Source organism: Heterodontus francisci, chromosome 18 (genome assembly GCF_036365525.1).
Source record: "Heterodontus francisci isolate sHetFra1 chromosome 18, sHetFra1.hap1, whole genome shotgun sequence".
Lineage (NCBI taxonomy): Eukaryota > Metazoa > Chordata > Chondrichthyes > Heterodontiformes > Heterodontidae > Heterodontus > Heterodontus francisci.
In genome coordinates, this window is record NC_090388.1 from 86,966,360 (window position 1) to 86,994,307 (window position 27,948).

Consider the following 27,948-nt stretch of genomic DNA (forward strand, 5'->3'; position numbering starts at 1 on the left):
CTCACTGACTCACCCCCAACCTCTCCTATTCTCACTGACTCCCCCCCGATCTCTCCGATTCTCAGTGACTCCCCCGTCGACCTTCCCTATTCTCACTGACTCACCCCCAACCTCTCCTATTCTCAGTGACTCCCCCCTCGACCTTCCTTATTCTCACTGACTCACCCCCAACCTCTCCTATTCTCACTGACTCCCCCTCGACTTTCCCTATTCTCACTGACTCACCCCCAACCTCTCCTATTCTCACTGACTCCCCCCTCGACCTCCCCTATTCTCACCGACTCACCCCCAACCTCTCCTGTTCCCACTGACTCCCCCCCGATCTCTCCGATTCTCAGTGACTCCCCCCTCGACCTTCCCTATTCTCACTGACTCACCCCCAACCTCTCCTATTCTTACTGACTCTCCCCCCAACATCCCCTATTCTCACTGACTCTCCCTTCGACATCCCCTATTCTCACTGACTCCCCCTCGACCTCCCCCATTCTCAGTGACACCCCCTCGACCTCTCCAATTCTCACTGACTCCCCCTCGACCTCCCCCATTCTCAGTGACCCCCCCTCGACCTCTCCAATTCTCACTGACTCACCCCAACCTCTCCTATTCTCACTGACTCCCCACTCGACCTCTACTATTCTCACTGACTCTCCCCTCGACCTCCTCGATTCTCACTGACTCACCCCCAACCTCTCCTATTCTCACTGACTCCCCCCTTGACCTCCCCTATTCTCACTGACTCACCCCCAACCTCTCCTATTCTCAGTGACTCCCCCCTCGACCTTCCTTATTCTCACTGACTCACCCCCAACCTCTCCTATTCTCACTGACTCCCCCTCGACTTTTCCTATTCTCACTGACTCACCCCCAACCTCTCCTATTCTCACTGACTCCCCCCTCGACCTCCCCTATTCTCACCGACTCACCCCCAACCTCTCCTGTTCTCACTGACTCCCCCCCGATCTCTCCGATTCTCAGTGACTCCCCCCTCGACCTTCCCTATTCTCACTGACTCACCCCCAACCTCTCCTATTCTTACTGACTCTCCCCTCGACATCCCCTATTCTCACTGACTCTCCCTTCGACATCCCCTATTCTCACTGACTCTCCCCGCGACCTCCCCCATTCTCAGTGACCCCCCCTCGACCTCTGCTATTCTCACTGACTCCCCCCTTCATCTGCCCTACTCTCGCTGACTCCAACCTCGACCCCCCCGATTCTCCCCCCTATTCGACCTCCCCTATTTCACTGACTCCCCCTCGACCTCCCCCATTCTCAGTGACACCCCCTCGACCTCTCCAATTCTCACTGACTCCCCCTCGACCTCTCCTATTCTCACTGACTCTCCCCTCGACCTCCTCGATTCTCACTGACACTCCCCTCGACCTCCTCGATTCTCACTGACTCCCCGTCGACCTCCCCCATTCTCACTGACTCCCCACTCGACCTCTACTATTCTCACTGACTCTCCCCTCGACCTCCTCGATTCTCACTGACACCCCACTCGACCTCCCCTATTCTCACTGACTCCCCGTCGACCTCCCCCATTCTCACTGACTCCCCCCTCGACCTCCTCTATTCTCACTGACTCCCCCCATCCTCTCCTATTCTCACTGACTCTCCGCTCGACCTCCCCCATTCTCACTGACTCCCCCCTCGACCTCCTCTATTCTCACTGACTCCCCCCATCCTCTCCTATTCTCACTGACTCTCCCCTCGACCTCCCCCATTCTCAGTGACCCCCCCTCGACCTCTCCAATTCTCACTGACTCTCCGCTCGACCTCCCCCATTCTACTGACTCCCCCCCTTGACCTCTCCTATTCTCACTGAACCCCCCTCCACCTCCCCGACTCTCACTGACTCCCCACTCGACCTCTCCTATTCTCACTGACTCTCCCCTCGACCTCCTCGATTCTCACTGACACCCAACTCGACCTCCCCTGTTCTCACTGACTCCCCCTCGACCTCCCCTATTCTGACTGACTCATCCTTGACCTCCCCTACTCTCACTGACTCCCCCACCACCTCCCCCATTCTCACTGACTCTCCATCGACCTCCCCCATTCTACTGACTCCCCACCTTGACCTCCTCTATTCTCACTGACACCCCCCTCGAACTCCCCTATTCTTACTGACTCTCCCCTCGACCTCCTCTATTCTCACTGACACTCCCCTCGATCACCCCTATTCTCACTGACACCCCACTCGACCTCCCCTATTCTCACTGACTCCCCCTCGACCTCCCCTATTCTGACTGACTCATCCTTGACCTCCCCTACTCTCACTGACTCCCCCCTCGACCTCCTCTATTCTCACTGACTCCCTGCCAACCTCTCCTAATCTCACTGACTCTCCCCACGACCTTTCCTATTCTCACTGACTCCGCCCGACCTCCTCTATTCTCACTGACCCCTCCCTCGAACTCTCCAATTCTCACTGACTCTCCCTGAGCTCCCAGATTCTCACTGACTCCCCCCGATCTCTCCGAATCTCACTGACTCCCCCCTCGACCTCCCCTACTCTCACTGACTCACCCCCAACCTCTCCTATTCTCACTGACCCTCCCCTCGACCTCTTCTATTCTCACTGAGTCCCCCCGATCTCCCTGATTCTCACTGACTCCCCCCCGATTTCTCCGATTCTCACTGACTCCCCCCTCGACTTCCCCTATTCTCACCGATTCACCCCCAACCTCTCCTATTCTCACTGACTCCCCCCCGATCTCTCCGATTCTCAGTGACTCCCCCGTCGACCTTCCCTATTCTCACTGACTCACCCCCAACCTCTCCTATTCTCACTGACTCCCCCCTTGACCTCCCCTATTCTCACTGACTCACCCCCAACCTCTCCTATTCTCAGTGACTCCCCCCTCGACCTTCCTTATTCTCACTGACTCACCCCCAACCTCTCCTATTCTCACTGACTCCCCCTCGACTTTTCCTATTCTCACTGACTCACCCCCAACCTCTCCTATTCTCACTGACTCCCCCCTCGACCTCCCCTATTCTCACCGACTCACCCCCAACCTCTCCTGTTCTCACTGACTCCCCCCCGATCTCTCCGATTCTCAGTGACTCCCCCCTCGACCTTCCCTATTGTCACTGACTCACCCCCAACCTCTCCTATTCTTACTGACTCTCCCCTCGACATCCCCTATTCTCACTGACTCTCCCTTCGACATCCCCTATTCTCACTGACTCTCCCCGCGACCTCCCCCATTCTCAGTGACCCCCCCTCGACCTCTGCTATTCTCACTGACTCCCCCCTTCATCTGCCCTACTCTCGCTGACTCCAACCTCGACCCCCCCGATTCTCCCCCCTATTCGACCTCCCCTATTTCACTGACTCCCCCTCGACCTCCCCCATTCTCAGTGACACCCCCTCGACCTCTCCAATTCTCACTGACTCCCCCTCGACCTCTCCTATTCTCACTGACTCTCCCCTCGACCTCCTCGATTCTCACTGACACTCCCCTCGACCTCCTCGATTCTCACTGACTCCCCGTCGACCTCCCCCATTCTCACTGACTCCCCACTCGACCTCTACTATTCTCACTGACTCTCCCCTCGACCTCCTCGATTCTCACTGACACCCCACTCGACCTCCCCTATTCTCACTGACTCCCCGTCGACCTCCCCCATTCTCACTGACTCCCCCCTCGACCTCCTCTATTCTCACTGACTCCCCCCATCCTCTCCTATTCTCACTGACTCTCCGCTCGACCTCCCCCATTCTCACTGACTCCCCCCTCGACCTCCTCTATTCTCACTGACTCCCCCCATCCTCTCCTATTCTCACTGACTCTCCCCTCGACCTCCCCCATTCTCAGTGACCCCCCCTCGACCTCTCCAATTCTCACTGACTCTCCGCTCGACCTCCCCCATTCTACTGACTCCCCCCCTTGACCTCTCCTATTCTCACTGAACCCCCCTCCACCTCCCCGACTCTCACTGACTCCCCACTCGACCTCTCCTATTCTCACTGACTCTCCCCTCGACCTCCTCGATTCTCACTGACACCCAACTCGACCTCCCCTGTTCTCACTGACTCCCCCTCGACCTCCCCTATTCTGACTGACTCATCCTTGACCTCCCCTACTCTCACTGACTCCCCCACCACCTCCCCCATTCTCACTGACTCTCCCTCGACCTCCCCCATTCTACTGACTCCCCACCTTGACCTCCTCTATTCTCACTGACACCCCCCTCGAACTCCCCTATTCTTACTGACTCTCCCCTCGACCTCCTCTATTCTCACTGACACTCCCCTCGATCACCCCTATTCTCACTGACACCCCACTCGACCTCCCCTATTCTCACTGACTCCCCCTCGACCTCCCCTATTCTGACTGACTCATCCTTGACCTCCCCTACTCTCACTGACTCCCCCCTCGACCTCCTCTATTCTCACTGACTCCCTGCCAACCTCTCCTAATCTCACTGACTCTCCCCACGACCTTTCCTATTCTCACTGACTCCGCCCGACCTCCTCTATTCTCACTGACCCCTCCCTCGAACTCTCCAATTCTCACTGACTCTCCCTGAGCTCCCAGATTCTCACTGACTCCCCCCGATCTCTCCGAATCTCACTGACTCCCCCCTCGACCTCCCCTACTCTCACTGACTCACCCCCAACCTCTCCTATTCTCACTGACCCTCCCCTCGACCTCTTCTATTCTCACTGAGTCCCCCCGATCTCCCTGATTCTCACTGACTCCCCCCCGATTTCTCCGATTCTCACTGACTCCCCCCTCGACTTCCCCTATTCTCACCGATTCACCCCCAACCTCTCCTATTCTCACTGACTCCCCCCCGATCTCTCCGATTCTCAGTGACTCCCCCGGCGACCTTCCCTATTCTCACTGACTCACCCCCAACCTCTCCTATTCTCACTGACTCCCCCCTCGACCTCCCCTATTCTCACTGACTCACCCCCAACCTCTCCTATTCTCAGTGACTCCCCCCTCGACCTTCCTTATTCTCACTGACTCACCCCCAACCTCTCCTATTCTCACTGACTCCCCCTCGACTTTTCCTATTCTCACTGACTCACCCCCAACCTCTCCTATTCTCACTGACTCCCCCCTCGACCTCCCCTATTCTCACCGACTCACCCCCAACCTCTCCTGTTCTCACTGACTCCCCCCCGATCTCTCCGATTCTCAGTGACTCCCCCCTCGACCTTCCCTATTGTCACTGACTCACCCCCAACCTCTCCTATTCTTACTGACTCTCCCCTCGACCTCCCCTATTCTCACTGATTCTCCACTCGACCTCCCCCATTATCACTGACTCCCCCCTCGACCTCCCCTATTCTCACTTACTCCGCCCCAACCTCTCCTATTCTCTCTGACTCACCCCCTACCTCCCCTATTCTCACTGACTCTCCCCTCCACCTCCCCTAATCTCACTGAATCCCCCCTTGACCTCTCCTATTCTCACTGACTCTCCTCGCAACCTCTCCTATTCTCACTGACTCTCCCCTTGACCTCTCCTATTCTCACTGACTCTCCCCTGCATCTCCTCTATTCTCACTGACACTCCCCTCGATCTCCCCTATTCTCACTGACTCCCCCTCGACCTCCCCTATTCTCACTGACTCTCCCCTCGACCTCCCCTATTCTCACTGACTCCCCCTCGACCTCCCCCATTCTCACTGACTCGCCCTCGAACTCTCCTATTCTCACTGACTCCCCCTCCACCTCCCCTACACTCACTGACTCCCTCCTCGACCTCCTCTATTCTCACTGACTCCACCCCATCCTCTCCTATTCTCACTGACTCCACCTCGACCTCCCCCATTCTACTGACTCCCCACTTTGACCTCTCCTACTCTCACTGACTCCCCTCTCGGCCTCCCCTATTCTCACTGACTCCCCCCTCGACCTCTCCTATTCTCACTGAGTCCCCCCTCGACCTCTCCTGTTCTCACTGACTCTCCCCTCGATCTCCTCTATTCTCACTGACTCTCCCCTCGACCTCTCCTATTCTCACTGTCTCTCCACTCGACCTCCCCTATTCTCACTGACTCCCCCATCGACGTCCCCTTTTCTCAAATTCTCCGCCCCAACCTCCCCTAGTCTCACTGACTCCCCCTTGAACTCCCCTATTCTCAGTGACCACCCCTCGACCTCCCCTATTCACACTGACTCCGGGCCAACATCTCCTATTCTCACTGACTTTCCGCTCGATCTCCTCCATTCTCACCGACTCCCCCTCGAACTCTCCTACTCTCACTGACTCCCCCTCCACCTCCCCCATTTCTCACTGACTCCCCCACCACCTCCCCTACTTTCACTGACTCCCCCTCGAACTCTCCTATTCTCACCGACTCCCCCTCGAACTCTCCTACTCTCACTGACTCCCCCTCCACCTCCCCTATTCTCTCTGACTCCCCCACCACCTCCCCTACTTTCACTGACTCCCCCTCGAACTCTCCTATTCTCACTGACTCCCCCTCCACCTCCCCCATTCTCACTGACTCTCCCTCGACCTCCCCCATTCTACTGACTCCCCACCTTGACCTCCTCTATTCTCACTGACACCCCCCTCGAACTCCCCTATTCTTACTGACTCTCCCCTCGACCTCCTCTATTCTCACTGACACTCCCCTCGATCACCCCTATTCTCACTGACACCCCACTCGACCTCCCCTATTCTCACTGACTCCCCCTCGACCTCCCCTATTCTGACTGACTCATCCTTGACCTCCCCTACTCTCACTGACCCCCTTCGACCTCCTCTATTCTCACAGACTCCCTGCCAACCTCTCCTAATCTCACTGACTCTCCCCACGACCTTTCCTATTCTCACTGACTCCGCCCGATCTCCTCTATTCTCACTGACCCCTCCCTCGAACTCTCCAATTCTCACTGACTCTCCCTGAGCTCCCAGATTCTCACTGACTCCCCCCGATCTCTCCGAATCTCATTGACTCCCCCTTCGACCTCCCCTACTCTCACTGACTCACCCCCAACCTCTCCTATTCTCACTGACCCTCCCCTCGACCTCTTCTATTCTCACCAGGTCCCCCCGATCTCCCTGATTCTCACTGACTCCCCCCCGATTTCTCCGATTCTCACTGACTCCCCCCTCGACTTCCCCTATTCTCACCGATTCACCCCCAACCTCTCCTATTCTCACTGACTCCCCCCCGATCTCTCCGATTCTCAGTGACTCCCCCGTCGATCTTCCCTATTCTCACTGACTCACCCCCAACCTCTCCTATTCTCACTGACTCCCCCCTCGACCTCCCCTATTCTCACTGACTCACCCCCAACCTCTCCTATTCTCAGTGACTCCCCCCTCGACCTTCCTTATTCTCACTGACTCACCCCCAACCTCTCCTATTCTCACTGACTCCCCCTCGACTTTCCCTATTCTCACTGACTCACCCCCAACCTCTCCTATTCTCACTGACTCCCCCCTCGACCTCCCCTATTCTCACCGACTCACCCCCAACCTCTCCTGTTCTCACTGACTCCCCCCCGATCTCTCCGATTCTCAGTGACTCCCCCCTCGACCTTCCCTATTCTCACTGACTCACCCCCAACCTCTCCTATTCTTACTGACTCTCCCCTCGACATCCCCTATTCTCACTGACTCTCCCTTCGACATCCCCTATTCTCACTGACTCTCCCCTCGACCTCCCCCATTCTCAGTGACCCCCCCTCGACCTCTGCTATTCTCACTGACTCCCCCCTTCATCTGCCCTACTCTCGCTGACTCCAACCTCGACCCCCCCGATTCTCCCCCCTATTCGACCTCCCCCATTCTCAGTGACACCCCCTCGACCTCTCCAATTCTCACTGACTCCCCCTCGACCTCCCCCATTCTCAGTGACCCCCCCTCGACCTCTCCAATTCTCACTGACTCACCCCAACCTCTCCTATTCTCACTGACTCTCCCCTCGACCTCCTCGATTCTCACTGACACTCCCCTCGACCTCCTCGATTCTCACTGACTCCCCGTCGACCTCCCCCATTCTCACTGACTCCCCACTCGACCTCTCCTATTCTCACTGACTCTCCCCTCGACCTCCTCGATTCTCACTGACTCCCCCCTCGACCTCCTCTATTCTCACTGACTCCCCCCATCCTCTATTCTCACTGGCTCGTCGCTCGACCTCCCCCATTCTACTGACTCCCCGCCTTGACCTCTCCTATTCTCACTGACTCTCCCCTCGACCTCCCCCATTCTCAGTGACCCCCCCCTCGACCTCTCCCATTCTCACTGACTCTCCCCTCGGCCTCCTTGATTCTGACTGACTCATCCTTGACCTCCCCCATTCTCACTGACTCCCCCCTCGACCTCCTCTATTCTCACTGACTCCCCCTCATCCTCTCCTATTCTCACTGAATCCCCCCTCCACCTCCCCAACCCTCACTGACTACCCCCTCGACCTTTCCTATTCTCATTGACTCTCCGCTCGACCTCCCCCATTCTACTGACTCCCCCCCTTGACCTCTCCTATTCTCACTGAACCCCCCTCCACCTCCCCAACTCTCACTGACTCCCCACTCGACCTCTCCTATTCTCACTGACTCTCACCTCGACCTCCTCGATTCTCACTGACACCCCACTCGACCTCCCCTATTCTCACTGACTCCCCGTCGACCTCCCCTATTCTCTCTGACTCCCCCACCACCTCCCCTACTTTGACTGACTCCCCCTCGAACTCTCCTATTCTCACTGACTCCCCCTCCACCTCCCCCATTCTCACTGACTCTCCCTCGACCTCCCCCATTCTACTGACTCCCCACCTTGACCTCCTCTATTCTCACTGACACTCCCCTCGATCACCCCTATTCTCACTGACACCCCACTCGACCTCCCCTATTCTCACTGACTCCCCCTCGACCTCCCCTATTCTGACTGACTCATCCTTGACCTCCCCTACTCTCACTGACTCCCCCCTCGACCTCCTCTATTCTCACTGACTCCCTGCCAACCTCTCCTAATCTCACTGACTCTCCCCACGACCTTTCCTATTCTCACTGACTCCGCCCGACCTCCTCTATTCTCACTGACCCCTCCCTCGAACTCTCCAATTCTCACTGACTCTCCCTGAGCTCCCAGATTCTCACTGACTCCCCCCGATCTCTCCGAATCTCACTGACTCCCCCCTCGACCTCCCCTACTCTCACTGACTCACCCCCAACCTCTCCTATTCTCACTGACCCTCCCCTCGACATCTTCTATTCTCACTGAGTCCCCCCGATCTCCCTGATTCTCACTGACTCCCCCCCGATTTCTCCGATTCTCACTGACTCCCCCCTCGACTTCCCCTATTCTCACCGATTCACCCCCAACCTCTCCTATTCTCACTGACTCCCCCCCGATCTCTCCGATTCTCAGTGACTCCCCCGTCGACCTTCCCTATTCTCACTGACTCACCCCCAACCTCTCCTATTCTCACTGACTCCCCCCTTGACCTCCCCTATTCTCACTGACTCACCCCCAACCTCTCCTATTCTCAGTGACTCCCCCCTCGACCTTCCTTATTCTCACTGACTCACCCCCAACCTCTCCTATTCTCACTGACTCCCCCTCGACTTTTCCTATTCTCACTGACTCACCCCCAACCTCTCCTATTCTCACTGACCCTCCCCTCGACCTCTTCTATTCTCACCAGGTCCCCCCGATCTCCCTGATTCTCACTGACTCCCCCCCGATTTCTCCGATTCTCACTGACTCCCCCCTCGACTTCCCCTATTCTCACCGATTCACCCCCAACCTCTCCTATTCTCACTGACTCCCCCCCGATCTCTCCGATTCTCAGTGACTCCCCCGTCGATCTTCCCTATTCTCACTGACTCACCCCCAACCTCTCCTATTCTCACTGACTCCCCCCTCGACCTCCCCTATTCTCACTGACTCACCCCCAACCTCTCCTATTCTCAGTGACTCCCCCCTCGACCTTCCTTATTCTCACTGACTCACCCCCAACCTCTCCTATTCTCACTGACTCCCCCTCGACTTTCCCTATTCTCACTGACTCACCCCCAACCTCTCCTATTCTCACTGACTCCCCCCTCGACCTCCCCTATTCTCACCGACTCACCCCCAACCTCTCCTGTTCTCACTGACTCCCCCCCGATCTCTCCGATTCTCAGTGACTCCCCCCTCGACCTTCCCTATTCTCACTGACTCACCCCCAACCTCTCCTATTCTTACTGACTCTCCCCTCGACATCCCCTATTCTCACTGACTCTCCCTTCGACATCCCCTATTCTCACTGACTCTCCCCTCGACCTCCCCCATTCTCAGTGACCCCCCCTCGACCTCTGCTATTCTCACTGACTCCCCCCTTCATCTGCCCTACTCTCGCTGACTCCAACCTCGACCCCCCCGATTCTCCCCCCTATTCGACCTCCCCCATTCTCAGTGACACCCCCTCGACCTCTCCAATTCTCACTGACTCCCCCTCGACCTCCCCCATTCTCAGTGACCCCCCCTCGACCTCTCCAATTCTCACTGACTCACCCCAACCTCTCCTATTCTCACTGACTCTCCCCTCGACCTCCTCGATTCTCACTGACACTCCCCTCGACCTCCTCGATTCTCACTGACTCCCCGTCGACCTCCCCCATTCTCACTGACTCCCCACTCGACCTCTCCTATTCTCACTGACTCTCCCCTCGACCTCCTCGATTCTCACTGACTCCCCCCTCGACCTCCTCTATTCTCACTGACTCCCCCCATCCTCTATTCTCACTGGCTCGTCGCTCGACCTCCCCCTATCTACTGACTCCCCGCCTTGACCTCTCCTATTCTCACTGACTCTCCCCTCGACCTCCCCCATTCTCAGTGACCCCCCCCTCGACCTCTCCCATTCTCACTGACTCTCCCCTCGGCCTCCTTGATTCTGACTGACTCATCCTTGACCTCCCCCATTCTCACTGACTCCCCCCTCGACCTCCTCTATTCTCACTGACTCCCCCTCATCCTCTCCTATTCTCACTGAATCCCCCCTCCACCTCCCCAACCCTCACTGACTACCCCCTCGACCTTTCCTATTCTCATTGACTCTCCGCTCGACCTCCCCCATTCTACTGACTCCCCCCCTTGACCTCTCCTATTCTCACTGAACCCCCCTCCACCTCCCCAACTCTCACTGACTCCCCACTCGACCTCTCCTATTCTCACTGACTCTCACCTCGACCTCCTCGATTCTCACTGACACCCCACTCGACCTCCCCTATTCTCACTGACTCCCCGTCGACCTCCCCTATTCTCTCTGACTCCCCCACCACCTCCCCTACTTTGACTGACTCCCCCTCGAACTCTCCTATTCTCACTGACTCCCCCTCCACCTCCCCCATTCTCACTGACTCTCCCTCGACCTCCCCCATTCTACTGACTCCCCACCTTGACCTCCTCTATTCTCACTGACACTCCCCTCGATCACCCCTATTCTCACTGACACCCCACTCGACCTCCCCTATTCTCACTGACTCCCCCTCGACCTCCCCTATTCTGACTGACTCATCCTTGACCTCCCCTACTCTCACTGACTCCCCCCTCGACCTCCTCTATTCTCACTGACTCCCTGCCAACCTCTCCTAATCTCACTGACTCTCCCCACGACCTTTCCTATTCTCACTGACTCCGCCCGATCTCCTCTATTCTCACTGACCCCTCCCTCGAACTCTCCAATTCTCACTGACTCTCCCTGAGCTCCCAGATTCTCACTGACTCCCCCCGATCTCTCCGAATCTCACTGACTCCCCCCTCGACCTCCCCTACTCTCACTGACTCACCCCCAACCTCTCCTATTCTCACTGACCCTCCCCTCGACCTCTTCTATTCTCACTGAGTCCCCCCGATCTCCCTGATTCTCACTGACTCCCCCCCGATTTCTCCGATTCTCACTGACTCCCCCCTCGACTTCCCCTGTTCTCACCGATTCACCCCCAACCTCTCCTATTCTCACTGACTCCCCCCCGATCTCTCCGATTCTCAGTGACTCCCCCGTCAACCTTCCCTATTCTCACTGACTCACGCCCAACCTCTCCTATTCTCAGTGACTCCCCCCTCAACCTTCCTTATTCTCACTGACTCACCCCCAACCTCTCCTATTCTCACTGACTCCCCCTCGACTTTCCCTATTCTCACTGACTCACCCCCAACCTCTCCTATTCTCACTGACTCCCCCCTCGACCTCCCCTATTCTCACCGACTCACCCCCAACCTCTCCTGTTCCCACTGACTCCCCCCCGATCTCTCCGATTCTCAGTGACTCCCCCCTCGACCTTCCCTATTCTCACTGACTCACCCCCAACCTCTCCTATTCTTACTGACTCTCCCCTCGACATCCCCTATTCTCACTGACTCTCCCTTCGACATCCCCTATTCTCACTGACTCCCCCTCGACCTCCCCCATTCTCAGTGACACCCCCTCGACCTCTCCAATTCTCACTGACTCCCCCTCGACCTCCCCCATTCTCAGTGACCCCCCCTCGACCTCTCCAATTCTCACTGACTCACCCCAACCTCTCCTATTCTCACTGACTCCCCACTCGACCTCTACTATTCTCACTGACTCTCCCCTCGACCTCCTCGATTCTCACTGACTCACCCCCAACCTCTCCTATTCTCACTGACTCCCCCCTCGACCTCCCCTATTCTCACTGACTCACCCCCAACCTCTCCTATTCTCAGTGACCCCCCCTCGACCTCTCCAATTCTCACTGACTCCCCGTCGACCTCCCCCATTCTCAGTGACCCCCCCCTCGACCTCTCCCATTCTCACTGACTCTCCCCTCGGCCTCCTTGATTCTGACTGACTCATCCTTGACCTCCCCCATTCTCACTGACTCCCCCCTCGACCTCCTCTATTCTCACTGACTCCCCCTCATCCTCTCCTATTCTCACTGAATCCCCCCTCCACCTCCCCAACTCTCACTGACTACCCCCTCGACCTTTCCTATTCTCATTGACTCTCCGCTCGACCTCCCCCATTCTACTGACTCCCCCCCTTGACCTCTCCTATTCTCACTGAACCCCCCTCCACCTCCCCGACTCTCACTGACTCCCCACTCGACCTCTCCTATTCTCACTGACTCTCACCTCGACCTCCTCGATTCTCACTGACACCCCACTCGACCTCCCCTATTCTCACTGACTCCCCGTCGACCTCCCCTATTCTCTCTGACTCCCCCACCACCTCCCCTACTTTGACTGACTCCCCCTCGAACTCTCCTATTCTCACTGACTCCCCCTCCACCTCCCCCATTCTCACTGACTCTCCCTCGACCTCCCCCATTCTACTGACTCCCCACCTTGACCTCCTCTATTCTCACTGACACTCCCCTCGATCACCCCTATTCTCACTGACACCCCACTCGACCTCCCCTATTCTCACTGACTCCCCCTCGACCTCCCCTATTCTGACTGACTCATCCTTGACCTCCCCTACTCTCACTGACTCCCCCCTCGACCTCCTCTATTCTCACTGACTCCCTGCCAACCTCTCCTAATCTCACTGACTCTCCCCACGACCTTTCCTATTCTCACTGACTCCGCCCGATCTCCTCTATTCTCACTGACCCCTCCCTCGAACTCTCCAATTCTCACTGACTCTCCCTGAGCTCCCAGATTCTCACTGACTCCCCCCGATCTCTCCGAATCTCACTGACTCCCCCCTCGACCTCCCCTACTCTCACTGACTCACCCCCAACCTCTCCTATTCTCACTGACCCTCCCCTCGACCTCTTCTATTCTCACTGAGTCCCCCCGATCTCCCTGATTCTCACTGACTCCCCCCCGATTTCTCCGATTCTCACTGACTCCCCCCTCGACTTCCCCTGTTCTCACCGATTCACCCCCAACCTCTCCTATTCTCACTGACTCCCCCCCGATCTCTCCGATTCTCAGTGACTCCCCCGTCGACCTTCCCTATTCTCACTGACTCACGCCCAACATCTCCTATTCTCAGTGACTCCCCCCTCAACCTTCCTTATTCTCACTGACTCACCCCCAACCTCTCCTATTCTCACTGACTCCCCCTCGACTTTCCCTATTCTCACTGACTCACCCCCAACCTCTCCTATTCTCACTGACTCCCCCCTCGACCTCCCCTATTCTCACCGACTCACCCCCAACCTCTCCTGTTCCCACTGACTCCCCCCTCGACATCCCCTATTCTCACTGACTCACCCCCAACCTCTCCTATTCTTACTGACTCTCCCCTCGACATCCCCTATTCTCACTGACTCTCCCTTCGACATCCCCTATTCTCACTGACTCCCCCTCGACCTCCCCCATTCTCAGTGACACCCCCTCGACCTCTCCAATTCTCACTGACTCCCCCTCGACCTTCCCCATTCTCAGTGACCCCCCCTCGACCTCTCCAATTCTCACTGACTCACCCCAACCTCTCCTATTCTCACTGACTCCCCACTCGACCTCTACTATTCTCACTGACTCTCCCCTCGACCTCCTCGATTCTCACTGACTCACCCCCAACCTCTCCTATTCTCACTGACTCCCCCCTCGACCTCCCCTATTCTCACTGACTCACCCCCAACCTCTCCTATTCTCAGTGCCTCCCCCCTCGACCTTCCTTATTCTCACTGACTCACCCCCAACCTCTCCTATTCTCACTGACTCCCCCTCGACTTTTCCTATTCTCACTGACTCACCCCCAACCTCTCCTATTCTCACTGACTCCCCCCTCGACCTCCCCTATTCTCACCGACTCACCCCCAACCTCTCCTGTTCTCACTGACTCCCCCCCAACCTCTCCTATTCTCAGTGACTCCCCCCTCGACCTTCCTTATTCTCACTGACTCACCCCCAACCTCTCCTATTCTCACTGACTCCCCCTCGACTTTTCCTATTCTCACTGACTCACCCCCAACCTCTCCTATTCTCACTGACTCCCCCCTCGACCTCCCCTATTCTCACCGACTCACCCCCAACCTCTCCTGTTCTCACTGACTCCCCCCCGATCTCTCCGATTCTCAGTGACTCCCCCCTCGACCTTCCCTATTCTCACTGACTCACCCCCAACCTCTCCTATTCTTACTGACTCTCCCCTCGACATCCCCTATTCTCACTGACTCTCCCTTCGACATCCCCTATTCTCACTGACTCTCCCCGCGACCTCCCCCATTCTCAGTGACCCCCCCTCGACCTCTGCTATTCTCACTGACTCCCCCCTTCATCTGCCCTACTCTCGCTGACTCCAACCTCGACCCCCCCGATTCTCCCCCCTATTCGACCTCCCCTATTTCACTGACTCCCCCTCGACCTCCCCCATTCTCAGTGACACCCCCTCGACCTCTCCAATTCTCACTGACTCCCCCTCGACCTCCCCCATTCTCAGTGACCCCCCCTCGACCTCTCCTATTCTCACTGACTCTCCCCTCGACCTCCTCGATTCTCACTGACACTCCCCTCGACCTCCTCGATTCTCACTGACTCCCCGTCGACCTCCCCCATTCTCACTGACTCCCCACTCGACCTCTACTATTCTCACTGACTCTCCCCTCGACCTCCTCGATTCTCACTGACACCCCGTCGACCTCCCCCATTCTCACTGACTCCCCCCTCGACCTCCTCTATTCTCACTGACTCCCCCATCCTCTCCTATTCTCACTGACTCTCCCCTCGACCTCCCCCATTCTCAGTGACCCCCCCTCGACATCTCCAATTCTCACTGACTCCCCGTCGACGTCCCCCATTCTCAGTGACCCCCCCTCGACCTCTCCCATTCTCACTGACTCTCCGCTCGACCTCCCCCATTCTACTGACTCCCCCCCTTGACCTCTCCTATTCTCACTGAACCCCCCTCCACCTCCCCGACTCTCACTGACTCCCCACTCGACCTCTCCTATTCTCACTGACTCTCCCCTCGACCTCCTCGATTCTCACTGACACCCCACTCGACCTCCCCTAGTCTCACTGACTCCCCGTCGACCTCCCCCATTCTCACTGACTCCCCCCTCGACCTCCTCTATTCTCACTGACTCCCCCCATCCTCTCCTATTCTCACTGACTCTCCGCTCGACCTCCCCCATTCTAGTGACTCCCCCCCTTGACCTCTCCTATTCTCACTGACTCCCCCCTCGACCTCTCCAATTCTCACTGACTCCCCGTCGACCTCCCCCATTCTCAGTGACCCCACCTCGACCTCTCCTATTCTCACTGACTCTCCCCTCGACATCCTCTATTCTCACTGACACTCCCCTTGACCTCCCCTATTCTCACAGATACCCCACTCGACCTGCCCTATTCTCACTGATTCTCCACTCGACCTCCCCCATTATCACTGACTCCCCCCTCGACCTCCCCTATTCTCACTTACTCCGCCCCAACCTCTCCTATTCTCTCTGACTCACCCCCTACCTCCCCTATTCTCACTGACTCCCCCCTCCACCTCCCCTAATCTCACTGAATCCCCCCTTGACCTCTCCTATTCTCACTGACTCTCCCCGCAACCTCTCCTATTCTCACCACTCTCCTCGCAACCTCTCCTATTCTCACTGACACTCCCCTCCACCTCCTCTATTCTCACTGACACTCCCCTCGATCTCCCCTATTCTCACTGACTCCCCCTCGACCTCCCCTATTCTCACTGACTCTCCCCTCGACCTCCCCTATTCTCACTGACTCCCCCTCGACCTCCCCCATTCTCACTGACTCGCCCTCGAACTCTCCTATTCTCACTGACTCCCCCTCGACCTCCCCTACACTCACTGACTCCCCCCTTGACCTCCTCTATTCTCACTGACTCCACCCCATCCTCTCCTATTCTCACTGACTCCACCTCGACCTCCCCCATTCTACTGACTCCCCACTTTGACCTCTCCTACTCTCACTGACTCCCCTTTCGGCCTCCCCTATCCTCACTGACTCCCCCCTCGACCTCTCCTATTCTCACTGAGTCCCCCCTCGACCTCTCCTGTTCTCACTGACTCTCCCCTCGATCTCCTCTATTCTCACTGACTCTCCCCTCGACCTCTCCTATTCTCACTGTCTCACCCCTCGACCCCCCCTATTCTCACTGACTCCCCCATCGACGTCCCCTTTTCTCAAATACTCCGCCCCAACCTCCCCTAGTCTCACTGACTCCCCCTCGAACTCCCCTATTCTCAGTGACCCCCCTCGACCTCCCCTATTCACACTGACTCCGCCCCAACCTCTCCTATTCTCACTGACTTTCCGCTCAATCTCCCCTATTCTCACTGACTCCCCCTCCACCTCCCCTACTCTCACTGACTCCCCCTCGAACTCTCCTATTCTCACTGACTCCCCCTCCACCTCCCCCATTCTCACTGACTCCCCCTTCACCTCTCCTATTCTCACTGACTCTCCCTCGACCTCCCCCAATCTACTGACTCCCCACCTTGACCTCTCCTACTCTCACTGACTCCCCTCTCGACCTCCCCTATTCTCACTGACACCCCCCTCGAACTCCCCTATTCTTACTGACTCTCCCCTCGACCTCCTCTATTCTCACTGATACTCCCCTCGATCACCCCTATTCTCACTGTCTCCCCCTCGACCTCCCCTATTCTCACTGACTCATCCTTGACCTCCCCTACTCTCACTGACTCCCCCCTCGACCTCCTCTAATCTCACTGACTCCCTGCCAACCTCTCCTATTCTCACTGACTCTCCCCACGACCTTTCCTATTCTCACTGACTCCGCCCGATCTCCTCTATTCTCACTGACCCCTCCCTCGAACTCTCCAATTCTCACTGACTCTCCCTGAGCTCCCTGATTCTCACTGACTCCCCCCGATCTCTCCGAATCTCACTGACTCCCCCCTCGACCTCCCCTACTCTCACTGACTCACCCCCAACCTCTCCTATTCTCACTGACTCTCCCCTCGACCTCTTCTATTCTCACTGAGTCCCCCCGATCTCCCTGATTCTCACTGACTCCCCCCCGATTTCTCCGATTCTCACTGACTCCCCCCTCGACTTCCCCTATTCTCACCGATTCACCCCCAACCTCTCCTATTCTCACTGACTCCCCCCCGATCTCTCCGATTCTCAGTGACTCCCCCCTCGACCTTCCCTATTCTCACTGACTCACCCCCAACCTCTCCCATTCTCACTGACTCCCCCCTCGACCTCCCCTATTCTCACTGACTCACCCCCAACCTCTCCTATTCTCAGTGACTCCCCCCTCGACCATCCTTATTCTCACTGACTCACCCCCAACCTCTCCTATTCTCACTGACTCCCCCCTCGACTTTCCCTATTCTCACTGAATCACCCCCAACCTCTCCTATTCTCACTGACTCCCCCCTCGACCTTCCTTATTCTCACTGACTCACCCCCAACCTCTCCTATTCTCACTGACTCCCCCCTCGACTTTCCCTATTCTCACTGAATCACCCCCAACCTCTCCTATTCTCACTGACTCTCCCCTCGACATCCTCTATTCTCACTGACACTCCCCTTGACCTCCCCTATTCTCACAGATACCCCACTCGACCTGCCCTATTCTCACTGATTCTCCACTCGACCTCCCCCATTATCACTGACTCCCCCCTCGACCTCCCCTATTCTCACTTACTCCGCCCCAACCTCTCCTATTCTCTCTGACTCACCCCCTACCTCCCCTATTCTCACTGACTCCCCCCTCCACCTCCCCTAATCTCACTGAATCCCCCCTTGACCTCTCCTATTCTCACTGACTCTCCCCGCAACCTCTCCTATTCTCACCACTCTCCTCGCAACCTCTCCTATTCTCACTGACACTCCCCTCCACCTCCTCTATTCTCACTGACACTCCCCTCGATCTCCCCTATTCTCACTGACTCCCCCTCGACCTCCCCTATTCTCACTGACTCTCCCCTCGACCTCCCCTATTCTCACTGACTCCCCCTCGACCTCCCCCATTCTCACTGACTCGCCCTCGAACTCTCCTATTCTCACTGACTCCCCCTCGACCTCCCCTACACTCACTGACTCCCCCCTTGACCTCCTCTATTCTCACTGACTCCACCCCATCCTCTCCTATTCTCACTGACTCCACCTCGACCTCCCCCATTCTACTGACTCCCCACTTTGACCTCTCCTACTCTCACTGACTCCCCTTTCGGCCTCCCCTATCCTCACTGACTCCCCCCTCGACCTCTCCTATTCTCACTGAGTCCCCCCTCGACCTCTCCTGTTCTCACTGACTCTCCCCTCGATCTCCTCTATTCTCACTGACTCTCCCCTCGACCTCTCCTATTCTCACTGTCTCACCCCTCGACCCCCCCTATTCTCACTGACTCCCCCATCGACGTCCCCTTTTCTCAAATACTCCGCCCCAACCTCCCCTAGTCTCACTGACTCCCCCTCGAACTCCCCTATTCTCAGTGACCCCCCTCGACCTCCCCTATTCACACTGACTCCGCCCCAACCTCTCCTATTCTCACTGACTTTCCGCTCAATCTCCCCTATTCTCACTGACTCCCCCTCCACCTCCCCTACTCTCACTGACTCCCCCTCGAACTCTCCTATTCTCACTGACTCCCCCTCCACCTCCCCCATTCTCACTGACTCCCCCTTCACCTCTCCTATTCTCACTGACTCTCCCTCGACCTCCCCCAATCTACTGACTCCCCACCTTGACCTCTCCTACTCTCACTGACTCCCCTCTCGACCTCCCCTATTCTCACTGACACCCCCCTCGAACTCCCCTATTCTTACTGACTCTCCCCTCGACCTCCTCTATTCTCACTGATACTCCCCTCGATCACCCCTATTCTCACTGTCTCCCCCTCGACCTCCCCTATTCTCACTGACTCATCCTTGACCTCCCCTACTCTCACTGACTCCCCCCTCGACCTCCTCTAATCTCACTGACTCCCTGCCAACCTCTCCTATTCTCACTGACTCTCCCCACGACCTTTCCTATTCTCACTGACTCCGCCCGATCTCCTCTATTCTCACTGACCCCTCCCTCGAACTCTCCAATTCTCACTGACTCTCCCTGAGCTCCCTGATTCTCACTGACTCCCCCCGATCTCTCCGAATCTCACTGACTCCCCCCTCGACCTCCCCTACTCTCACTGACTCACCCCCAACCTCTCCTATTCTCACTGACTCTCCCCTCGACCTCTTCTATTCTCACTGAGTCCCCCCGATCTCCCTGATTCTCACTGACTCCCCCCCGATTTCTCCGATTCTCACTGACTCCCCCCTCGACTTCCCCTATTCTCACCGATTCACCCCCAACCTCTCCTATTCTCACTGACTCCCCCCCGATCTCTCCGATTCTCAGTGACTCCCCCCTCGACCTTCCCTATTCTCACTGACTCACCCCCAACCTCTCCCATTCTCACTGACTCCCCCCTCGACCTCCCCTATTCTCACTGACTCCCCCCCAACCTCTCCTATTCTCAGTGACTCCCCCCTCGACCTTCCTTATTCTCACTGACTCACCCCCAACCTCTCCTATTCTCACTGACTCCCCCCTCGACTTTCCCTATTCTCACTGAATCACCCCCAACCTCTCCTATTCTCACTGACTCCCCCCTCGACCTCCCCTATTCTCACCGACTCACCCCCAACCTCTCCTGTTCTCACTGACTCCCCCCCGATCTCTCCGATTCTCAGTGACTCCCCCCTCGACCTTCCCTATTCTCACTGACTCACCCCCAACCTCTCCTATTCTTACTGACTCTCCCCTCGACATCCCCTATTCTCACTGACTCTCCCCTCGACCTCCCCCATTCTCAGTGACCCCCCCTCGACCTCTGCTATTCTCACTGACTCCCCCCTTCATCTGCCCTACTCTCGCTGACTCCAACATCGACCCCCCCGATTCTCCCCCCTATTCGACCTCCCCTATTTCACTGACTCCCCCTCGACCTCCCCCATTCTCAGTGACACCCCCTCGACCTCTCCAATTCTCACTGACTCCCCCTCGACCTCCCCCATTCTCAGTGACCCCCCCTCGACCTCTCCAATTCTCACTGATTCACCCCAACCTCTCCTATTCTCACTGACTCTCCCCTCGACCTCCTCGATTCTCACTGACACTCCCCTCGACCTCCTCGATTCTCACTGACTCCCCGTCGACCTCCCCCATTCTCACTGACTCCCCACTCGACCTCTCCTATTCTCACTGACTCTCCCCTCGACCTCCTCGATTCTCACTGACACCCCACTCGACCTCCCCTATTCTCACTGACTCCCCGTCGACCTCCCCCATTCTCACTGACTCCCCCCATCCTCTCCTATTCTCACTGACTCCCCCCTCGACCTCTCCTATTCTCACTGACTCTCCCCTCGGCCTCCTCGATTCTGACTGACTCATCCTTGACCTCCCCCATTCTACTGACTCCCCCCCTTGACCTCTCCTATTCTCACTGACTCCCCCCTCGACCTCTCCAATTCTCACTGACTCCCCGTCGACCTCCCCCATTCTCAGTGACCCCCCCTCGACCTCTCCTATTCTCACTGACTCTCCCCTCGGCCTCCTCGATTCTGACTGACTCATCCTTGACCTCCCCCATTCTCACTGACTCCCCCCTCGACTCTCACTGACACCCCACTCGACCTCCCCTATTCTCACTGACTCCCCGTCGACCTCCCCCATTCTCACTGACTCCCCCCTCGACCTCCTCTATTCTCACTGACTCCCCCCATCCTCTCCTATTCTCACTGACTCTCCGCTCGACCTCCCCCATTCTACTGACTCCCCCCCTTGACCTCTCCTATTCTCACTGACTCCCCCCTCGACCTCTCCAATTCTCACTGACTCCCCGTCGACCTCCCCCATTCTCAGTGACCCCCCCTCGACCTCTCCTATTCTCACTGACTCTCCCCTCGGCCTCCTCGATTCTGACTGACTCATCCTTGACCTCCCCAACTCTCACTGACTCCCCCCTCGACCTCCTCTATTCTCACTGACTCCCCTGCCAACCTCTCCTATTCTCACTGACTCTCCCACGACCTTTCCTATTCTCACTGACTCCACCCGATCTCCTCTATTCTCACTGACCCCTCCCTCGAACTCTCCAATTCTCACTGACTCTCCCTGACCTCCCTGATTCTCACTGACTCCCCCCGATCTCTCCGAATCTCACTAACTCACCCCCAACCTCTCCTATTCTCACTGACTCTCCCATCGACCTCTTCTATTCTCACTGAGTCCCCCCGATCTCCCTGATTCTCACTGACTCCCCCCTCGACCTCCCCTATTCTCACTGACTCCCCCCTCCACCTCCCCTACTCACGCTGACTCTCCGCTCGACCTCCCCCATTCTCACTGACTCCCCCCTTAACCTCTCCTATTCTCACTGACACCCCCCTCCACCTCCCCTACTCTCACTGACTCCCCACTCGACCTCCTCTATTCTCACTGACTCCCCGCCAACCTCTCCTATTCTCACTGACTCTCCCCTTAACCTCTCCTATTCTCACTGACTCCCCCCTCGACCTTTCCTATTCTCACTGACTCCCCCCGATCTCCTCTATTCTCACTGACTCCCCTCCTCGACCTCTCCTATTCTCACTGACTCTCCCCCTCGACCTCGCCTATTCTCAGTGACTCCCCCCGCTCACTCCGATTCTCACTGACTCCCCCCTCGACCTTTCCTATTCTCACTGACTCCCCCCGATCTCCTCTATTCTCACTGACTCCCCCCCTCGACCTCACCTATTCTCACTGACTCTCCCCTCGACCCCCCCTATTCTCACTGACACCCCCCCTCGATATCCCCTATTATCACTGCCTCTGCCCCATCCTCTCCTATTCTCACTGACTCCCCCTTGACCTGCCCCATTCTCAGTGACCCCCTCCTTGACCTCTCCTATTCTCACTGACTCTCCTTTTTTCTCAGTTTTGCTGGAGCCTCAAATTCTAGCCAAGGGGGTAAAACTTCATCGGGGCTCGTCTGAAGTTAGGAATTTTGGGCCAGTTAATTTGTATCTCAACAGCCATCAGTAGCAGCAAAAGAGGCTCCCAGTCCCTATCTTTCCCCTTCTTTTTGCTGATCTGAAATAAATTGAGTGCTTTAATTTACTGTGTGAGTAGAAACTTCTCCATTTCAAAACTAAATTGACGTTTTACCAGTTTGTTCCTGTAACTCCATGTAATTGGATTCGAATATATTTTCCACATTAACATTTTCATACAGTTTGCAATCACATATCCCTCTCGAAGGACAACTTTCAGACAACTTTCTTAACATATTGCCTCATGATGGAAACCCCTGACATGAGAGATCAGCCTAGTGGCTCATGGCGATGCCTGTAGTGGTTGATTGTCTAGGGTTTGCTCATGTAGTTTTGTGAAGGGGAAGACCATCAGTACCAGGGAATTTGTCTCAAGCACTGAGTGTTGGAAGCAGTGGGGTATAGTGCAGGATATGTGACTGGGAGTGGGAGAAGGGAGAGGCAATGGAGCACGTTAAATGCTGACCGTTATGTGGTCAGAGTTAAAAATTGTTCCTTCTCTAACAGGTATCCGACAGCTCCAGCTAATCCTGTTGAAGATTGCCTTGATCTTGGGAATTGAGATCCATCTAAACGTGGAGTTCCGTGGCCTGCTCCCACCCAGAGGCCAGAAAAATCCATGTAAGTGAATTTTGCGGGAGAACTGCAGATGTGTGTGTGTTTGTATGTGTTGTTACAATCCCATTAGGGACCCTTAACTTTTAGAAAGAGAAAGTCAAATTCCCAGTTATTACTGAAAGAATTGTGCCACAAGATTTCACGTTTTAAACAAAAACTTCTGTACAAGAGTTAAACAAAGCAAAACACGACCAACTTAACACTACAATTAGGAAACGCATATACTTCAAACTTAAAATCTCCTGTTTGACTATTACATCCTCCTCAAGAGTTTCTCTATCTGTTACAAGATTTTGGTGGTTTATTCATTTCTTATGGGACCAATCCAAAGTGTACCACAACTCTTAGGAATCCTGGGGTATCAGACCTCCTGGGAATTCTCCCACTAGTATCCACTAGGCAATCCTCCAGTTCTCGTCCAACACCACCCAAAGCGGACTTCCCAGCTTGAACATGGGCATTACTCAAAATGGAAGCACCCTTGGTTCCTGATGGCCTCTTTATTCCTGAACCCAGCTGCTCCCAATGCCGACAGCATTCCAAAAGCCAACTCTTTGTCTGTCAGCAAGCCCACAGATCAAAACACCAGCAGGACAACCCCCCGGGCATCATCTATTTCCATAGAAACATGGTATATATGGGATTTCCCAGATAGCATTTTAAACTAAGTATTTCCAACTCCAAATCTTCTCTTTGTTCTGGGAAATCATATGAATAATTTAAAAGACTGATTGAGGCAGCTGCAGACACACCATCTCCATCTAGAAGTTCAGAGATGTGCTCATTGTTTAGGGCAGCATTATCCAACATATGGCCCGTAGGCCAGGATCCAGCCTGCCAAATATTTCTATCTGGCTCATGGATGTATTTCAGGGATGAGAAATTTCCCATTGGTTTCTTCTTCCAGACCTGCTTTTGAAAAAAATTGTAAGTCAGTTGCACAGCTGACAGGTGCTGGGAGCGGGAACAGCAGTTTCTGAACTTCAAACAGATTCATGGCTTTTAAAAGAAAAGTCACAATATGCCGGAAAAGTCCAAATCTGTCCGAAGAGCTGTTCCCGCTCCCAGCAGCTGTCAGCTGTGAAACTGACGCTTTTTTTTTAACGAAAAACTGACCAACCACAAATCTGCTCTGCTGAGTGTTCTCGCTCTCCGCAACTGTCAGAGAGGAGGCGGGGGGGGGGGGGGGGAGGGGGGGAGAGTGGGAGAGGCAGAGACAGAAGGGGAACAGAAAGAGAGGGAGAGACAGAGAGTGGGGGGGGGGGGAGTCTGATAGAGAGGGGGTGGGAAGACAGACAGAGAGGGAGAAAGAGGGGACAAAGAGAGAAAGGAGAACAGAGAGAGGAGAGATAGAAAGAGAAAGAGGGAACAGAGAGAGAGGTGGAGTGAGAGAGAGGTGGAAAGAGAAAGAGGAACAGAGAGAGGGGTAGTGAGGTACAGAGAAAGGGGGACAGAGAGGGGGGGACAGAGAGAGAGGGGGAGCAGAAAAAGGGTGGGAGATAGAGAGAGCAAAGAGAGAGAGAAAGAGCAAAGAGAGAGGGGGACAGACAGAGACAGAGAAGTGGGTGGCAGAGAGAGAGGGGATCAAGAGAGGGGGATAGAAGGGGAGAGTGGGCACAGAGAGAGAGGGGGAAAGAGAGAGAGAGGGGGACAGAGAGAGCAGGTGGGACGGAGGGTGGGACAGAGAGAGACAGGGTCGGACAGAGAGGGGGGGAACAAAGAGAGGGGGGTAAAGAGAGGGAGTATCAGAGAGAGAAAGAGAGATGAGGGCAACGAGAGAGATGGGGGACAGAGAGCGAGAGGGGGGGTGACAGAGAGGGGGGACAGAGAGAGAGAGAGAGATGGGGACAGAAAGAGAGAGAGAAGGCAAACAGAGAGGGGGCGGGTGGATAGACAGAGAGAGAGAGAGAGAAAGAGGGGATGGACAGAGAGAGAGAGAAGGGGGGCAGAGAAAGAGAGGGGCAGACAGAGAGAAAGGGGGTGGACAGAGAGAGAGAGGGGCGGACAGAGGGAGAGGGGAATAGAGAGAGAGAGAGAGGGGCGGACAGAGAGAAAGGGGGTGGACAGAGAGAGAGAGGGGCGGACAGAGGGAGAGGGGAATAGAGAGAGAGAGATAAAGAGGGAGGGGGGTCAGAGAGAGAAAGTGGGGATTGAGAGTGGGGAGACAGAGTGAGGATGACACAGAAAGGGGAGAACAACACAGAGGGGGGGTACTCAGAAAGGGGAAACACGGGGGGGAGAAAGAGACAGAGAGAGGGGGAGAGAGTGATAAAGATCATTGCTGACAGATGGACATCTATCCGAACACTTTGCATCATTACAACAAGCGTGCGGGTAAACATTGACTACTTGTGCAAACAAAAATTGCCAGGTATCTCACTAAATCAGTGTTCAACACAGTGACGAGAAAGTAAGTCAATAAACTAATCTCATTTAAAGCTAAAGCTTCTTCACAAAAATGCATATTTGTCGTTGTTTTGATTAATAGCAAGTTACATTTTTAATGCCGTTATCTTTATGACATTGTCTCACCAGTCCCCTATGGAAGACAAAAACAGTAATGTGGCCCCCCGCGTGAAAAGGTTGGACAACCCTAGTTTTGGGTCTTCTTACTTCCCAATATGACCTTACTAAATAAACATGGGCTACCCTTTGATTTGTAACCACTGTTTGACAGCTTCCCAAACCAGGTGTTTTCATTTGTCTTGAATTTAAAAAAAAAAATTCCTATATTAAAAGTTGCCACTAAAAAAATTAATGAAAACAATTAACCAGGTGATCGTAATTCCTTGGCCCCCTGGATAAAATGAAAATTCATCACCATAGTGGTGTGTTTTCATTTACACCAACAAAAAAAAACTTATAACATGTTATACATTTAAACAACTACCTTATCACATGCAATACCCATTACCGTCTTTCCCATTGTCCACTAGATCGTTCATCTTGACAGTATTCCTTTGCTGAATTTGTAACCGGAAACCAGGCCCTTGACCATTAGATGATAACATTTAAATAGAAGGAAAGGTCACTTCCAAAACTGTGGTAAGCCACTGAACTTTGTAAGCCTCTTTGAGGACAGTTGTCAGTCATTTAAAAAAAGTTACCTGCTAGATAGAGCATGACAATTGTGTTGCTCTTCCCTGCATCATGAATAAATTTTAAGTTAAAAGGTGCAGCATCAAATTCCAACAAAACGACCAAAGATTCTTTGTGTGAAACCTTTCCAAAATCACAAGTGGATTATGATCAGTGTAAATTAATGTTTCCTTTCGTGGTGTTTTCTGGAAGTTGTCTTCTTCTGTGTATGAAAATCCAAATTTTTACTGTGTTCCCTGGGTAATCGATGATTCTGATAGTCCCTCTGGCTTTTGCATACCAGTAGATGTTAATTGTGATCCATTTACTTCTCTGTACCTGGAGACTTCTCCTTGTTAACCACATGGGAATTTTCAGACTCAGTCTGTTCAGATTTCACTTTCTGAACTTTATTCTCTTCCATATTTCCAGGTTCTTCATTGTTTAAGTTTGAAAAGAATGTCCCAATTAATTCCACAGTTAAGCCATCTTCCTTCTGCTTAACTGCAGGAATATCTTTATTTTAATATCCATTCTCTAGACTCAAATATTTTGAATTCTTTTTTTGAGATGGCTTGTTTAAAATTGCTACTTTCTGTCTTAACAACTCATTCTTTTGTTGGTCAAAATTTTCTTCAGCCTTTAGGAAGGTTATTCAAATTGTTTTGATGTTTAAATAAGAATGCTTGATATACCTGTTTGGTCTGGTCCTTAATCATTTTATAATCCTTCAGTTTTTCTTGATCCCAGTCACAACGAGCCCTTGTCTAAAACTCTGCAAGTGCGGTCGATAGTTTCTTCATTTTGGAATTCCACATTCTGTGCTCACATTCTGTGCTCACACTGATTCTTTCAAGCAATGTCTGAATAATATCATCCCAATCACTTAGGGGTTTCAAATTGTCTCTTGTAACCTGTCCATTTACCTGGATTCTTGCTACTGTACCTTGCCTTGTCTCAGCATCAGCAGGCACCTTTGTCAGGTCCCATTAACGCAACAAGGTTAGTCTGAAGTTTCAGTCCTTCTTGGGGAGAACTTATCATTTGAAATTCTTTCGGTACCTTTGTTGCCTCTGTTAAGTCCATTAATGGTGTGAATACATCTGTATCTTTAATTAATTTACTCTCTGCCCAAGAGGATTACAAATAGGTGAGGGGTTTTTACCCACAGATATAGTCCTTGTACTCTTGCCCACCATTCCAGAAAATGGAAAAACCTTATTGTCCGTAAGATTATTTACTAATATAAAATCAACCTGATTAAAGGGTAGTTTAGACACAACACCAACAATAATTTTTATTCAGTGAACTCTTTGAAGAAAAGTCTAAATCTTTTCCTAA

At 54.4% G+C, this 27,948-nt stretch overlaps 1 protein-coding gene across 6 annotated transcripts in view; it reads left to right on the forward strand.

Moving 5' to 3' along the window:
* Positions 1-27,948, forward strand: part of LOC137379759 (protein-methionine sulfoxide oxidase mical3a-like) — a 1,360,716-nt gene that overhangs the window by 655,614 nt on the left and 677,154 nt on the right. For all 6 annotated transcript variants that reach the window (XM_068051091.1, XM_068051094.1, XM_068051095.1 and 3 more), the window contains exon 4: positions 23,419-23,532. In XM_068051091.1, coding sequence (XP_067907192.1) covers positions 23,419-23,532 — 114 coding nt within the window. The remainder of the gene's footprint in view (positions 1-23,418; positions 23,533-27,948) is intronic.